The sequence below is a fragment of the Acinonyx jubatus genome, chromosome B2 (genome assembly GCF_027475565.1).
Source record: "Acinonyx jubatus isolate Ajub_Pintada_27869175 chromosome B2, VMU_Ajub_asm_v1.0, whole genome shotgun sequence".
Classification (NCBI taxonomy): domain Eukaryota; kingdom Metazoa; phylum Chordata; class Mammalia; order Carnivora; family Felidae; genus Acinonyx; species Acinonyx jubatus.
Genome location: NC_069385.1, coordinates 100,226,612 through 100,243,692, shown reverse-complemented (window position 1 = coordinate 100,243,692; position 17,081 = coordinate 100,226,612). Strand labels below are relative to the sequence as shown.

The 17,081-nt window shown below is 49.3% G+C and overlaps 1 protein-coding gene across 2 annotated transcripts in view; it reads right to left on the bottom strand.

The window, feature by feature from the left end:
• Window positions 1-16,672, bottom strand: part of TRAM2 (translocation associated membrane protein 2) — an 81,918-nt gene extending 65,246 nt beyond the window's left edge. For both annotated transcript variants that reach the window (XM_027057575.2, XM_027057576.2), the window contains exon 1: window positions 16,418-16,672. In XM_027057575.2, the coding sequence (XP_026913376.1) occupies window positions 16,418-16,537 (120 nt within the window). In that variant the 5' untranslated portion in view covers window positions 16,538-16,672. The remainder of the gene's footprint in view (window positions 1-16,417) is intronic.
• Window positions 16,673-17,081: the final 409 nt, after the last annotated feature.

The window sequence follows — 17,081 nt, the reverse complement described above, 5'->3', positions numbered from 1 at the left end:
CCACTTACACGATGTGTCCAGAACAGGCAAATCCGGACAGAAAGCAGATTAGTGGTTGGGGGTGGGGGAGCAATGGGAAGTGACTGCTAACCGGTCTCTTTGGGGAATGATGGAAATATTCTAGAATGAGAAAATGGTGACAGTTGCAAAACATGGTGAATATACTAAAAACCACTGAACTGTACAATTTTAACGGGTGAATTTTACAGTATATGAATTATATCTCAATTAAATATGCAAAAATCCTTTGAAAACTGGTTATCAATTGATAATTCCAAGTTACCACTTATTTGCTGCAAGAATATTACAGGAGAACCACCAGAATGCCAAGTATCATGCTGGGGCCTAGAGACACAATGGTGAGCGAGACCCTCTCCCGTCCTGGCGGAGCTCCCAGTCAAGCCCTGGAGACAGACAAGGCCACACACCATGGAGGCGGAGCAATGATGAGAACTGTGTTAGGAGGGCCCAGGGAACTGCTGAGGCAGAAGGAAGCACCCTGCCCAGTAGGGCAAAGCAGGGCATTCCAAAAAAAGGGGGTTGTGGCCTCAGGAATGAGGAACCATAGCCAAATGAAAGCAGGATGGTGTCCTGAGGGAAAAATTTGTATAAAGGGCCGGACAGAAAAGAAACATCACAGAAGAGCTGAAAGATAATCAATAGGGAAGAACCCCATTATCCGAACATGCCAAACAACGTCATTTAGAAATCCAAGTATTTGTCTCCTGTTACATGCCGGGCACCATGTTAGTTGCTAAGAATACAGCAGTGAACACGATCAATGCAGGCAGTGGTATTAGATTTTCAACGACACAAAATAAAGAGCCTATGGCTGATTTCTTGGTTTCAATGCGGTGTTTAAAAAGGACAAGGAGGGGCGCCTGGGTGGCTTAGTTGGTTAAGCGTCAGACTTCGGCTCAGGTCATGATCTCACGGTCCGTGAGTTCGAGCCCTGCATCAGGTTCTGTGCTGACAGCTCAGAGCCTGGAGCCTGCTTTGGATTCTGTGTCTCCCTCTCTCTCTGCCCCTCCCCTGTTCATGCTCTGTCTCTGTCTCTGTCTCTCTCTCTCAAAAATAAAATAAAAACATTAAAAAATTAAAAAAAATAAAGGACGAGGACAATTTGTCAATATTTGTCAAAAACGCAAATGCACTTATGCTTGGACCCAGTCATCCTGCTTCTGGGAAAATATGTTATGAGATATATGGCTGTATAGACATGAAATGACTTATGTACCAAGATATTCACTGCAGCATTGTTTATAAGAGCAAACGATTAGAAACAACCCAGGTATCCATCAAAAGGGGACTGATTAAATGAAGTCCAGTGTAACTGCATGATGGGAGACTATGCAAGCTTACACACTGATGAGGAAATTCTCTGCATACTGACATGGAAAGAGCTCTAGGATATTTTGTTAACCAAAAACAGCAAGGAGCAGAACAGTGTAGATAATACACTTTGTTCTGTGCAAGAGAGGGGGACAGGAAATATACACACATACATATATACACATACGTACATATGTATATGTTACATATACATGTGTGCATATCACATGTGTATATGTACTCTCTATATACGCAAAATCTATCATATAATTTATAGCTGCTTGTATTTGCATAAATAAACTCAAGGATACCCAAAAATAAATGAAAGTGCTACCTAGGGGCAGGGGAGGGGAGCTAGATAAGAAGAGGTCAGGGAGGGACACTTTCAATGTATTCTTTTTTTTTAATGTTTTTGATTTTTGAATAATGTGACTGCACTGCCAAATATTGTCTATCCAAAAAAAATGTTTAAAAGCTTTAAATGGCTAGGATTATAGGTTCCCTCCCTGTGTGCACATGCTAAAGTAGCAGGCATTCCGAATATGCTCACGAGCACCTCTTACTGGGTACCCGAGAACCCAGAAGAGACAGCATGAATAGAAAAAGGTGCACATGACCACCAGCAGCAGAAAGGCAACTCAAGATGCACACTATCCTGTGTGTGCACAAGCCCATCCTCAATCAATTCACACCAACTACACATTAGGCACAGAGGTGCTGGGGATACTGAGAAAATGTAAAGCAACCTGTTCCTTTCAGGGAGCTCACAGCAAGTGCAAGGAACACGCTTCAGCCCTACTGCCTGTGACCTTCCAAGTACAAATGTGATGAAGTAACTCCTGTGCTCGGGAAAACTTCAATGGCTCCCTATTACCTGAGCTGAGGAGTAAATCCAAACTTTTGAACAAGGGCCACCAATGGGCCGAACCCTGCCTGCCAGTCCAGACTCATCTTCCCTCACTTCCTTCCTTACTCCCCACCCCCACCCCACTTTGGTAACATGGAGCCACTTATCACATCACCCACCTGCACATCTCTGTCCTTTACACATGTCCTCTCTGCCTGGCCAATGCCCCTCAGGCCTCAGGGCCCAGCCCAAACTTCTCCATTTTCAAATAAACTGTCCCTAATACTCCCAGGAGAATTATGCTCCCCTCCCTGACTCTTGAAGTGTACCTCCTACACACAGGAGTGGCAGTGACACTGTCACCTCCCTAAGGACTCTTGGCTCCGCGATGGCAGAATCTTCGCCTTTTCATCTTTTATCCTACCTAGCCCCAAGAACAGTGCTTGGCAGGGAGCAAATGCTCAGTCTGAGTCTGGTTGAATGAATAAACAAGAGAAATAGAGAGGTAGACAGAAAGGAGGCAGGGAGAAGGGCTGAGGACAACGTTTGGAGCAGGTGGCGGCTGTGTGATATGGGAGGCAGGGGTTCAAGAAGGGGGAAGGAGAAGACCTGGGGGTGGGTGGGAGCATGAACGGAAGCAGGCAGGCACAGAGAGAGGATGTTCTGGAACCTCAGGTAGGTGGTTTGCGTTGGGGGTAGGCAGGGCAGGGCCCAAGCGAGGAATAGAGGGGGTCCAGGACAAAGGCTGGCCAGGCTTTGGGGGAGCCCAGCATGCCATGCTAGGCAGCCTAGACTTTAGGTGGGCACCATGGAAGGATTTTAAGTAAGGGAGCCCATGGTCAGCTCTGTGTCTGAAGATGACAATCGGTGGTAGCTCTGAGGAAAGGGAGCGGACAGGAGACCAGACAAGAGGCTGAGGTGCAAGCTAGGACCCGTATAACCACTCAGGAGTCTGAGCTAGGGCCAAAGAGCAGTGAAGTGTGAGAGGGGACTTGGGAGCAAACGCAGGGGTAAAACTGCTGGGACTTCGATATGGGGAACAAGGCAAGGGAGAAGTGGCCACTGTGGGTTTCTGTCCGGACACACATGCTTTTATTCTCCCTCTCCTCCAGAGACAATGTAAACCACCCATGGGAGTCTGGGGTGTTTTGTAAAATAGTGGATGATCACCAACAGGTCTTGGGAAGACAACCCCCAGGTGTTCAAATAACGTGCTAGAAATCACACAAAGGCAAATCTCAATGCATCTGTTTCTAAGGGTCTGCAAAAGTTTAGAGATGGAAGGCATGTGACAGATCAGCTACTCATTCTCCCAAGCACATTTCAAAGAATTATTTACTGACACCACTGTGGGGTACTCCTTGACACGATATGGGTACACTCTAGTATACAGTGAGTGCTCGATAACTTAGAGCAAATGAAATGCTACCTACAGGCCATGCCTACTTTCCTCTGTCCACCAGTGAACCCCTACATGTCCGTCCCCACCTCACCTATCCCTAGAAAAGCCTCTACAAAAAAAAAATGCTCCCCCTCCCTCCATCTCCTCTGAACACAGGAACAGCACCAGCTTCCTTAGATAAGGCCACAGTACTTGAGTGCAAACCTCTTTGTGGCTTATTTAACTAGAAAAAAAAAAAAAAGTGGAGAAAAAGATGTTCCATCTAGCTGAGGCCCTCCCTACTTTTTAAAAAATTGGAAATCACATTAGATGTAAAAAAAAAATACCTTTTAAATAAGTTCAAAGGACATGTCAGTGATAATGCAAAGGCAACACAAGACAAACAATGATACTCATATTCAAGAGCAACATCACATCAATGCATGCCTCAGGGTTACAATAAGGTCTAAAGAAAAGCTGTTCCTCTCTCCTAGCTTTAGCTGTCCTTGCCTGCCCCCCACAACTGTCTTGTAGCTTGCCTGTGTCACATAACATGCCTGGGGAAAGAGAACTGGGAGAGGAGAGACCCTGCAGTTCCAGCAGCCTCTGAACTGACATCAGCGTGGGGGTCCTGGTCCCTCCTCCAGGTTGGAAGGAGACTGAAGTTTTGGGGAGGAAGCAGTTCTCACATGGATCAGTGCCACAGCCTCCTGACCAGACTCTTCATTTCCAGTCTCACCCAGAGCATCCTATCACACTAGCCTGCTGAGTACCCCAGTGCTTCATGCCAGCCCCAGCTGTGCATTCACAGGGACAAGCGGATCCCCTTGCCTAGTGTCCTCTCACATCCTCTTCTCTCCCTGGCCTCACCCAGCATGCACTTACCCCTATTCTTGGCAAGGAGCCCCTCCTCCATGTTCCCAAAGTATCCCCTCCAACAGACCACTAGCTAGTGAACACCACTGTGTGCCAAACACAGAAGACAAATATGGCGGCTCAACTGGAATACTCATCATCAAGAGACTGTACTTGTTTCCCTTCATCTGTCTCCCTTATTAGATGGTAAGGTTCTTCCTTGTAATTGGGCAGCATGTCTTCCCCCTGTATTGCCAGCATCTAGAACAATGCCTCACAAAAAAGCTCTTTAATCAAGGTTTGTAGAAAGAGGTGGCAAGAGATCGGAATCAGCTCAGTCTAGACACACATCTATCGGGCCATGTGAGCAAACAACCCAAATGGTGAGACTGAGAAGCCAGCAACATTGGTCAAGTTACACCTGGCCACAGCTATACGCTAAAGGTGGTGTAAGTGGCCACCGATAATCTGACAAGGCACAGTTGTCAGGCCTAGAATATGCTGGACCCACGAGACTCCAGGAACAGTGGCTGAGCAGCATCTCATTTTCTTCGTTTGGAAGCTCCAAAACGGACCACAGTAGAGCAAGTCATGCCAGCAACTATGTCAGCTGGCTTCCGTTACACATTTCAGAATTTTGCGCAGAGATGTATTTACTGAATGATTAGAAAAAGAAGAAAATTGAATGGCAGGTGGTTGAATAGTGTTGAATGAAGGGATTTCCCAGACTAGATGATAAGAATGTCAGCAAAGTTTCTTCCACATTTCTTGGGTAAGAAAGTACACTGTACAATGGACCGACTTTGCCTTTTATTTCAGGGCTACAAAAAAATCTGTGACTGGCCAGAAATGTCTGGGGCTGAATCATTCTGGATATCCAAAGCTTCCATATTGCTGAAGATTTAGGTACTGAAACTGCAACATTAATCACTGTGGACAGAAATGTTCCTAAACACGTGAGCATCCTACATACCTTTCACTTTCCCTGCAGATAATCATTATGATCGAGTACCATCTGGTGCTAGTCTATCATGGTAACCTCAAAATCTATACAAGGGGTCTGTGCATCTGTGCATATACTAAGGGACACCAAGTACGCATGTTTGCTTTTTTTTTTTTTTTCATTTCTTATGACTTTAAGTTTGTTTTGTTGTTGTTGTTGTTGTTTTGGGGTTTTTTTTCTGAGAGAGAGAAGCAAGCAGGGGAGGGACAGAAAGAGGGGGAGAGAGAGACTCGGAGACTTGGAAGCAGGCTCCCACTGTCAGCAGAGCCCTATGTGGGGCTTGAACTCACGAACTGTGAGATCATGACCTGAGTCGAAATCAAGAGTTAGACGCTTAACTGGCTGAGCCATCCAGGCACCCCATTTCTTATGACTCTTAAGTGTTTAGGAATGGGGTAGTCCTCCCAAACGTCAGCTACCCCAGCCACTTCTCCCGTTCTAACTTAATCTTCCTTCTGTAATCTTGGGAATGAGATAACCAAGCTTCATAGAGCTGTATAAAAAGTAAGCGCTGGTGGGCTTTGAGTAGAGGTCAAAGCCCGAGCAACTAGCCTAGGTGTGGTGTCAGGACACAGGTCTGGGGCCATCACTGGGCTGCTCCGGGGACCTCCCCTGTTTCTCATCCTGTTTCTGCATCCTGTTTCTCAGCTATGCTCCAAACAGATGAGGCAGCTGCAAAGGGGGTTTCTGCAGAGTTAAGGTGTCACTCCAGCGCTGTTCAAGTGTAGGAAGAACAACAGGCAGCAGGTATTAAGCTCCTGTACCACACCTTCTTCTAGGTGCTCTATTTATGTCAACCTTTCGGACATATTTTATATCAATGCTTCTAATCCTCCCAACAACTTTACGGCATATTTTTACTGATGAGGAAACGGCAGCACAGAGAGGTTAGATCCTTTACCAAGATGACAAGGTGAACCAGAGTTCAAAGTCAGGTGGACTGGTAGTAGGGCCCTGACCTTAGCCACCGTGATCCAGGGCCTCTAATGGTTCCCCCCCAGAACCACAGCATGAACCACTGCTTACTACTATGAAAGCCCTCAGAAAGGAACATGTGCACCTACATGGTCCAACAGAACTCTCTGTGGTGGTGGCAACACTCCATCTATAGCTGTGCTCCTGAGACGTCGAAAGTGCCTAGTGTGACTGAGGAACCGAATTTTTTTTTTTCAATATATGAAATTTATTGTCAAATTGGTTTCCATACAACACCCAGTGCTCATCCCAAAAGGTGCCCTCCTCAATACCCATCACCCACCCTCCCCTCCCTCCCACCCCCCATCAACCCTCAGTTTGTTCTCAGTTTTTAAGAGTCTCTTATGCTTTGGCTCTCTCCCACTCTAACCTTTTTTTTTTTTTTCCCCTTCCTCTCCCCCATGGGTTTCTATTGAGTTTCTCAGGATCCACATAAGAGTGAAAACATATGGTATCTGTCTTTCTCTGTATGGCTTACTTCACTTAGCATCACACTCTCCAGTTCCATCCAAGTTGCTACAAAGGGCCATATTTCATTCTTTCTCATTGCCCTGAGGAACCGAATTTTTAATTTCACTTCATTCTACTGCACTAGAAAAGCCAAATGTGGCTAGTGGCCACCTGCTGGATGCCACAGGTGTGGACTACTTTTGGTGAGCCAAACACTGTGATACTTCAAATATGAGATGTGACGGGTAACTCCTACTTGAAGCTAGGCATCAGAACAAGGTCATTAAGCACTGCCTCGTCCCTCTCTACCTCTTCCTCACTCTTATAATTTTGAGGAAGAAAGCCTGCTATTTGGTCAGAGTGATGGAAGATGCTTCACAAGTAGTGGTTGTTGGGGCACCTGGGTGGCTCAGTCGGTTGAGCATCCAACTTTGGCTCAGGTCATGATCTCACGGTTCAGGAGTTCAGGCCCCGCGTCAGGCTCTGTGCTGACAGCTCAGAGCCTGGAGGCTGCTTCGGATTCTGTGTCTCCCTGTCCTCTGCCCCTCCCCTGCTCGTGTTCTGTCTCTGTCTCTCTCTCTCTCTCAAAAGTAAATTAACATTAAAAAAAAAAGAAGAAGAAGAAGTGGTTGTAGTCAGTCAGGCAAAGCCCTGAGAACACTCTTGGGGGCAGAGGGGATACGAATGGCAGATCATGGGTCAGACACTACTGATCTGAAAAAAGAAAAGAAAAAAGCCACAGATGAGTGTAATGTGTACACAACAAGCACATCACTGAATATGAAAATCTGCTCAAGCCCAGGGCCCCAGATCACACTCAGAAGACCAGGATGATAAAACGCGCACAGCAGAGCAGAAGACACGGGCCATTCTTCTTGCTCTGCCTCAACCCCCTGATCGGCCTTAGAGAGGCCACAGGGCCTTTGGCTTGAAAGTCACAAACAAAGCCTAGCCTCTCCCCTGACTCCAGACAGTTCCTTTCTAATATAAGGATTTTCTCCTTTTCCAAAGCTGGTTCCACTAAGCTGGACTCTGCATCAAACCCAAATTTAGGCTAGAACCTGATTTCGACGCAAAGAAGAAATGAAACTAAGATGAGAAGTTGAGACCACTTAACCCGATGGAGGCACAACTTTATTCTGACTAACCCCAAAATCTATATGGCTGGGGGAGAAGAGGGGGAAGGAAGGTGCCCCCTTTCCTCCCCTCCCAATTTCTGACTGACAACTTAAGTTGTCTACACATCCCCAGCCCTGTTGTACATCACCACGTTAAACGGGCATGACTGAGCCACAGAACAAGAGACAGCCCGGGAAGCAATGGGGCCCAGAGAGCTGAGCAGCTTGAATGGGCCATGCAGCTATTTAGTGGCAGGACCCAAGGGAGTATCCAGGCCTGAGGACAGCTCAAGCCTCGAGGACTCTGGAAGAGGAACATGTGTTCACACTTCATGCCAAACCAGAGAGCAAACTGCAATTAAAAAAAAAAAAAAAGGAAAAGAAAGCAGCTATCAACCATCCCTTTCCACCTTCCAGGCCAACAGTCACAAAATCCATACAAACAAGTGTGTCCTTGCCCAACGAGGTCAAAAGTTGATCCAGTACAAAGTCATGCTACACACTAAACACACTCTCAACTCCAGAAGTGTTGGGTCTAAAAAGTGCAATTCTGCTCCAAGTTCCAAGGAATTCTCAGCAGGAAACCAGGCATTGTGAAGCAGGCCTGGTGATTTCCTGCAGGGCTTCAGGCATTGCTGGAGGGGAGTCCTGCTTACCCTGGAATTGATCCTTCAGGTCAGGAACCCCCAGCCTGCTTTTAACATTCAGGAAAGGAGCCCATAATACATCCCTGGTACCTTTAAACCTAAAGCCACATTCTCACAGACTCGCAACACTATCTTTTGGCAGATCCCACCCTATACCAGGCACAAACACACTTGTTGACAAACCAGTGTGATCCTGGGCATTCCTCAAAGCAAGCAGCTGGGGGAGAGGTAGGCTGTAAAAATCACCTCTCTATCCTTTGTCTTGAAGTAGGACACACCCTTCTGTCTCCCCAAAAGCCACAGAAATCTTCAGAATACTGGTGGGTCACTACAAAGTCTCTTTTAAAAACTCTCTGCAGAGATTCTCTACATCTTTATGATAAAAATGAAGCAACAAACTGATAATAATACTCGGCCCTGGGGCGCCCGGCTGGCTCAGTCAGTGGAGCACGCAACTCCTGATCTCCAGGTCATGAGTTTAAGCCCCATGTTGGGCATAGAACCTACTTAAAAAAATAAAATGAATAAATAAAGTAAAAAAGGAAATGCTCTGCTCTTATAAAATTCAGGAGCTTTGTTAAGAAATCTTCTCCCTACTGCAAAGACAGGGCAACTGAGGCTCAGAGTCATAAGTCCTTTTCACCCCAGGTGTGATCATCACCTCCACTAACCCAAAGGTACATTTCAGATCATGTTGGAGTTTTATGGTAAAAATCTTAAATCATATGGAAGAGCTCTCCTAATCTCAATCAATAAAGACCTCCTGGTGTTAGAAATCACATCTGTGGCACGTGCACATGGACATGTGCATACATGCGCGCGCACGCACACACACACAAACAAACACACACACACAAAGCCTTTGGTCAGTTCACTTATTCACAAAGCTGTAAAGTTTAAGAGCACCAGCTGTGCCTCACAAGGTATCTAGAAATGACCACCACTCTTGTCCCCTAACTACTGACAACTCCACACTCAGGGTGTCGAGTCTACATTTAAGAAACCATCCCCTTCCAGCAACAGCAGTGGCTTAAGGTTGAGGCCCAACAGTCTGCCTATAAGCTGCACCTGCCATTTACATCAAGTTCAAGGCCTGACTCCCCTCCACAAATAGCTTACCAGCTTTAAGCTACCACACAGTGACCTCTCTGAGGACAAGGACCCCACCTTATTCATCTGCGTTCCCAGAACTCAACACAGGAACACAGCAGGAACTCAATAAACAGTTGCCAAACTAATGAACATAGCACACTTAAGAAAGATGTATCAATTGCAAGGCTTCTACACATACCGTGGCACTCAAAGGCAGCATCGAGAATTCCAGGGAGCAAATAAACACATAGAAAATTCCCTAGACTTGAGTCAGAAGATGTATGCTCAAGCCCCACATTTGCCAAAACTTCCGTCTACTATCCTGGGCAAATCTCCCAACCTCTGGGAGTCTATTATCCTCTTCTATAGACATAGTAGATGACTTCTAGGTTTCCCTCTAATCCTTAATCTTGGGAAATGCGAAGAAAAGATATGCCCTTGAGCTATGGCCACAATATTAACTTGACCCTAAGGGCAATGAAAATACAACAGCCAGAGGAAACTATTCTTCCACAGATGCTGGCTAATAACAGGCAGGAACTTTCACAGTAGGTAAAGCCCCTGCCCATTCACCTATGTTCCCATGTGATACACACATTTGGGTCATCCTCTGTCATCTCTTTCAGGGAGATGCAAATCTCAATGACTGTTCCAGGCAGAAAAGCCTCCAAGTGGAACAATGACCTGCAGACATTACTTCCAGGTAATAAACAGATTCCACTCAGACAAAGAAAAATAAAGCAGCCTGTGGCTACATTCCATAGACTCCTCGTTCATGGAAGCATTAGGGCTGAGCTCTAAATGTGAGCCAGACGTTGCTGAATTCTTATTTTGGCTCCAACTCTGACTAGGAGGGAATGGTCCTTGGCCAAGTCTCTCCTCTGGAAGCCAGGCTCTGGATGGGTATGACAACCCCCATAAACCATCCAGATTACAGGGTGAGGCTAGTAAAGCATTTTGCAGATGTCAAGTGTTGCCAACCCATCCAGACAAATGAGGGAAGCCGTCAAGAGGCAACGTGGCTCAGGCGGAGAGCCACAGAGCAGCGCCTCACCTAACCCTAAGCTCCCACAAACTCACCAGTGGGCTCCAGGGGCCTCAGAGCACCCTCCCCCACCCGCCTCCAATCTGGCTCCACTTCCTCTGTTGAAAAGCAAAGAAAGCTGTGTGAACCTGCACTGGTCAGAAGAGCTGCCTGCAAAGCTCTTTAAACCACACAGTGAACTTGCACCGTCAACCAGCTGTGACTAGGTTGAGTTGGGTTCTCCTCTACCGTGGGCCATTTGAGACAGCGGAGGTAAATCAAGGCAAAGCAATAGACTGTGTAAAAGATAAAGGTCTGCTTGTGAAATAAGAAAGGCTGTGTCAGGAGCCATGTTAGTAGTTTTACTGTTTTCTTTTCCTCTTTTTTTTTCCCCCTTTCTTTAACCATTAGGTACCAATGGATACCAGATACACAGCGCTGGATGAAAAGGTTAAGAGATAGTATCAGTGCAATTTCCCACCAAAGCCTGCTAATAGTGCTCTCGCTGATTAGAAAGCACTTCTGGAGTTTGGGAACTCTAATCCGGTCTTATCAACCCTCTGGCTTCGTCATTTATCAGGGTGGGAACGGGAGGTACATCAGCTATGCCACAGAGTGATTTCTGGGGCCCCTGCCCACGACAAAGCAGATCAAAAGGGAGCTCATGCCTGCCAGAGTGAAGTTTTCACCATAGCAACACGTGTGCTCTACCAACAGTCAGGACTGAGGCGCTCTGTTGTGACTGGTCTGGACAGTGCCCCCGAGAAACGAGCAACTGAGGGCTCAGAAAACGGAGTGAGCAAGAGAAAAGGGGCACCTATTTAGCTCACGGGGCAATCTCCTCATGGTTTTTACTCCTCCACCGGCTGACAGTGGCCGCACAGAGACCCCACAGCCCGTGTTCTAACGAGACAGATGTCAGAGAGAAAACAGATGTTCTCCAAAGAACACCGTACCACAGGCTCCCTGGGGAAAACGAGGGACCCAGGGTAGAGCAATCATCCCCTTTGGTGAGCAAATGGCCAGCACTGGAAAACTTGGGGGCAAGGTCTCATCGCAAAACATGTCAGATCTAAAATGAAATGCAGCCCCCGTGCCCAACAAGCCAGTCTGATGGTGGAAGATGTACTCACAGACCCAACAATGAAGCCAAGAGCAGCAGTGATGGGCGTGTTTGTTGAGACCATCGACTAAGTGCCCATGTGCCAGGCAGAGTGCCGGGCATTTTTACAGGTATCAGTCTTCATCCTGAGATAAGGGTTAAAAACTCACTGATCAACACCCCCTTTCCGGAGAGCACATTTTTGCCAAGGGAAGAAACAGGGATAGCTGATTCACCATTAAGTCCCATAGGATACAGTTACACTTGAGGCTTGACCAGGAGAGAAACTAGCTCCAAATTTCTGCTCTGTTGCTCAGATCACTGAGCAATGTGTGTGGAAATCCAACCACAGAATGAGAGCACCCAAGAGAATAAGTGACCCTTCTCAGTTTCCCTTGACTAATTTCTCTAGAACACCACTAATCGACTAAGTCAGAGGCCAGTGAGGATGATGTATAAAGTCAAAAGCTACAAAAGCTGGCAAAGAGACATCTTCAAAAGCACCCTGAAGGTAGTCCAAGAAACAACATCTGTCCACAGACGCATGCCTGTGCCATTTACATACCTCTTCACAGAAATACGACAGAAGCAAAACTGTTTCACAAGGCTAATAATCAGACAGGACCAGCAGCCTCACGCAGGTCATAATGCCTACAGGTGCGTCTGGGAGGGTGTGAGCTGGAGCCATGGAACCTGTGTGTTAACAGGACTGCCATTGTACGTGCTGCAGGCACATCATTCTGACAAGTCAATCACGGTGTCCGGAACAGGGAAGAAGGCAGCTCTTCCACATCTACCTCCAAAAGAAGCAAAACCAGCCGCTACCAGAAAAGTTCTCTGGGTCCTAAACCCTCAAGTCATCACAGACCAAACAGGAGCCGAACCTACAAATGACAGGCCTAGAGTTCTAGAAACATTTCCATGCTACAGAGCCCGCAGGGCCTGCGAATGAGCTTTAAAATCAACAAAAAAGTTTCTGTTTCAAAATGACATTTTAGAGGTAATGTATAATTGCTTCCTCTCTGTTCGATGCTCCCCCCCCCACCCTCCACTTTTTCCTCATTCTCCATTCACTAATGAGAGACTTTTCCTCTTCCCCTGCCTGTTTCAGTTTGAAACGTGGCACTGAACGGGACACTGGAAAGCAAAGGGAAAGGGGAGGGGCAGGCAGCTTTCAAATCTGACGCACACACACACACCCCCGGCTGGCCGCCCACACCCTGAAGGGGAGTCAGACTGGACTCCACCAAAGACAGGACTGCAGGACCAAACCGTGGGGTAGAAAACTCCCACTTGCACCAACTCCCCCAAAAGCCAGAGTTAAGAAAGAGAGAGCTGGAAGGGAAGGAGGGGGAAAATAAAGCTCCACATTCCTGACATTTTTTAGCCAAGTGCTGTGGCTGCACAGAACAGCTCTATTCCAAACAGCATTGCAGAATGGAAAGGAAACCTGGGTTCAGGGCAAAGAATCCACCCCTGCCTTGGAAATGGGAGAAGGAATTTTAGGACAGCCCAAAACTAAACCAAAAGGAGGAGGGAGGGGCACCTCTTCATGTGTGTTCCCAAAGGAAGGGATCCCCCGAGGGAGGAAATTTGGAGTCATCATCTCCCAGGAGACAGAACTCAAGTCCTAGGATCCCTGAGGGGGAAATGAAAGCCCCTCTAAATGCTGGCGAGCTGAGGGTGAGTTGGGGAAGGGGCAAGGTGAGATGGCGGCCTGTTGGGATGCGAGGGGCTGTGGCTGCCTGGGGTGGGGGCAGTGGGGTCCCGCTCATTGGCAGAAGCTGGGCAGGGGACCCCAGAGGGAGGAGCGGCCAGGAGGGTCACTCTTTGTGGGAAGAATCATAACTGCGTTTTCCTGACTCAGCTTCTGAATGAAGGAATCCTAGCCCTGCCCCAAGTCAGAAACCCAAGAGCCTGACATCCTCTCTCCCTGTGTCCCCCTTTCCCTTCCCCCTCCTTCTGTCCTCACTTCTATGAAAAAGCATGTTAAGTGCTGGACTGCCTCGCTCATATGTACCCTACATATACACCAGTCCTCCAGGGGAGAACCCAGAACCCTAAGTAATATCTAGTAAGTCCTATGCTGGGTTATGGCTTTACTCCAAATGTGAAGATGCCCACAGGTGTTCCTCTGAGGTCCTTTGGGAGTAACTGAGCTCTTTCTGCTCTCATTCAGTAGGGAGAGCAGAGCTCCAAAAATCTGGCTGTCTCTCCTATCTCTGTGGAGTCAGTTGTTAGGTATAGACAACAAGAACCTTTGTGCCTAACACAGCAGAACACATGTCCTTCACAAGGGAAGTTTGGGCATGACCCTCTCACATACCAGCATACATCACCAATATCACAAGGTACCTCCGATGCCCTATAAGCCCAACCGCTGTAGGTCTAAGCTTCTGTAGGGAGAGGGTGGTGGCAAGAGGGAGTCCGCAGGCATTTCACAGCCAGGGCCTTCTCCATGCTCCCCAGTCCAGTCCCAAGAGGGGAAATCAGGGAAGGCATTTTTGTTGTTATTTCTTCTACCCTGGACCTTTCTCTTCTGTCAGGTAGTGGAATTAAGGGTTCCTTGCACTTTTCAACTCCCACAAAACTCCAGGTTTAATGTGTAGGACTTTCCAGAAGACTAAAGGCCAGAGAGGGAAGGAGATACCAAACTCAAACCCTAAGCAGCTCTTTCAAGCAAAGATAAAACCCACAGAGCCACAAACCTTAGCAAATGCCTGAAACACAGCAAAGAGGGCCATAAGGCTATGCAAGAGGCTCTGCTGGCTGTATAGCATGTGGCTCTGAGGTCTCCAGCTGTCACATGTGTCTTTCCAACCACACCCTCCAAGACTGGTGACACTGCACACTCGGAGGCCTCTTAGAATGGAGGACAGCAAATAGATACTGAGGGTATTGGCTGGACAAAACAAAATTCTCTCTTATTTCATTAAGCTAGTAGTATGATCAATAACAACAGGCCTTCAGGAACAAGCAATTTGTCACATTTGTAGAATCTCTTCTGGCTTTTATCGTTTATATGATCTCAGTTAAACGTTACAATAACTAACCTTGTGAGGAAGACAGGTTTTACTAACCTCTTTAATGATGAGGAAACTGAGGCTGCAGTCAATTTTTCAGTCTGACTAGTGACAGAGCAGAGACTGGGACCCAGGGATGACCCTGGCTTGACAGAGTCAGGGTCAATATACCATGAGAGCTGGGGGGTGGGGGTGGGGGGTAGGAGAGGAAGAAGGGAGGGAGGGAGGGAGGAGCTGAAATGGAGAAGCACTACCAAAAGCTGGAGTACAGACCCCAATCCTGATCCCAGGTTTATCTCCTACAGACCCTGAAGCCCAGCCAAGGACACATTCACACATCCAACCCTGACTCACCACCACAAGAATGTCCCCAGCCTGAGGGCAGCTTCACCGGCCAAGGAGAACCCTTGCCATCCTTAGAGAGGAGACAGAGGGACACAGAGGGAGAAATCAGCCACACTAGGAACCCTTCATCTCCGAAGCAGTTCATAAATGATTACAGCTTCCTATCCCATCCCTGAGAACGCAGATAAGCAATCCTACCCAGCAGGAAGGACCCGGCGAGAGTGAGGGGAGTGTCACTCATACGTAATCTCACTCCTGAGACAAGATACACCACAGCAAGCCCTAGACTCACTTTCCTCCAGTTCCTCCCACTTTGAATATAACATTTGTCTCCCTCTCCGGAGCACAGTCAGTCGTTCCCTGGACCCCCTCGGATTCTGACCCCCAGGAGGCTCACTAACACACTAACTCTCTGCTTGGTGAGGCCTGCACCAGTGCACTGCTGTCCCTGGTAGGACCCCATCCTCGTCCCCCACCCCCACAGCTCTGAGAGAAGCACCTTTCCCCTAAAGCAGAGAGTATTTCCATCTCTCTCCCTGCCCCTGTAACGGGTGAGAAGCTCTGGGTCCACTACAGATGGCTCTAAAGGAACAGTCCACAGGGTCATAAAGGGTATATGGAACCTGGCCTTTTAGGCAAGGGCAAAAGAAGGCGGGGGGGGCGGGGGGAGGATGGCAGAAGGGCACTGCTGGGATGGGGCCAGGGCCACACGTGAACACCCTGAGCACGTTTCAGAGGTGAGGATGCAAAAGACCCGGAAAATCAGATGGGAGGGTGGAAAAGAGTCAGGGTCCCTCCCACTGGAAAAGCCCAGAGAAGCTGGCAGCCACCGCTCGGGAGGGGGAGAGTTGTGCAATGACTGCGGGTCTGGGAGTCTCCGGGCTTGGCTCCCGGACACCAGAAAGGAAACCCCACTGGTCGGGCCAGGGTGGCAGCGCTGCGGTTGGTTCGAAGCCAGGCTTAGGATCCAGGGCTGCAGAGAGCGCTGCAAGATGGGGTGGGTGCTCCAGGGGGCGGCAGAGCAGGGCACGGCTGCCACGGCGCATTGCTGAGGGTGGCGTCCGGGCTGACCCGGAGGCCAAGGGGCGTAGAGTGCACAAAGCCGGGGCGCAGAGAGCGTACATGGCAGCCAGGTTCCCCAGCTCAGACGAGTACCCGCGGAACCTGCAGGGCTACGCCGGCCGACGCACGAGAGGGGGCACCCCCTCCCCAGTCTCGCTCACCTCGAACATAAGCCCGATGAGGACGCAGAGCACCAGGCAGAAGCCGATGTCCGCATGGTTGTGGATGACGAACTCCTGGCTGAAGAGCGGGTAACTTTTCGTCCTCCTGCGGAAAGCCATGGCAGCGGGCGCGCAGCGGCCGGCGGGGCCCGCACCCTGCGCTCTCGAGCCGCCGCGCAAACTTCTCCAGCCCCGGCCCGGTCCGCCCGCCGGCCCGCTGCCCGCTCGCCCTCCCGCCCGCCGGCCTAGCGCCGAACAACTTCTGGGGCCCGCCCCCTTCCTCCGCCCGCCCCCGCCCCCGCCCCCTCCGCCCGGAACCGCCCCCGGCCGCAGCCCCCTCCCCACCCGCGGCCCACACTAGGCGCTCAGGGCTCGCTGCGGCCCCGCCCCCCGCGCGCTTAACCCTCTCGCCGCCGGGACGCGCGGGGCGGGGTGGGGCCGGCCCGGCGCGCGGGGCTACCAGCGCGGCCAGGTCCCCCTGGCCCCGCGCCCTCGTCCCGGCCCGCCGCTGCGGCGCCCCAGTGCATGCTCTCTGCTGCGGCCCGGCCGCCTCCCGCGCCCAGAGAGCAGGCCGCAGGGGGCGCTGACGCCCGGCCTTGCCGGGACAGGAAGTGGGCCCGGGTTTCCCACTTCTCGGCGCCCGCTCCTTCCTCCGCGGGAGGGG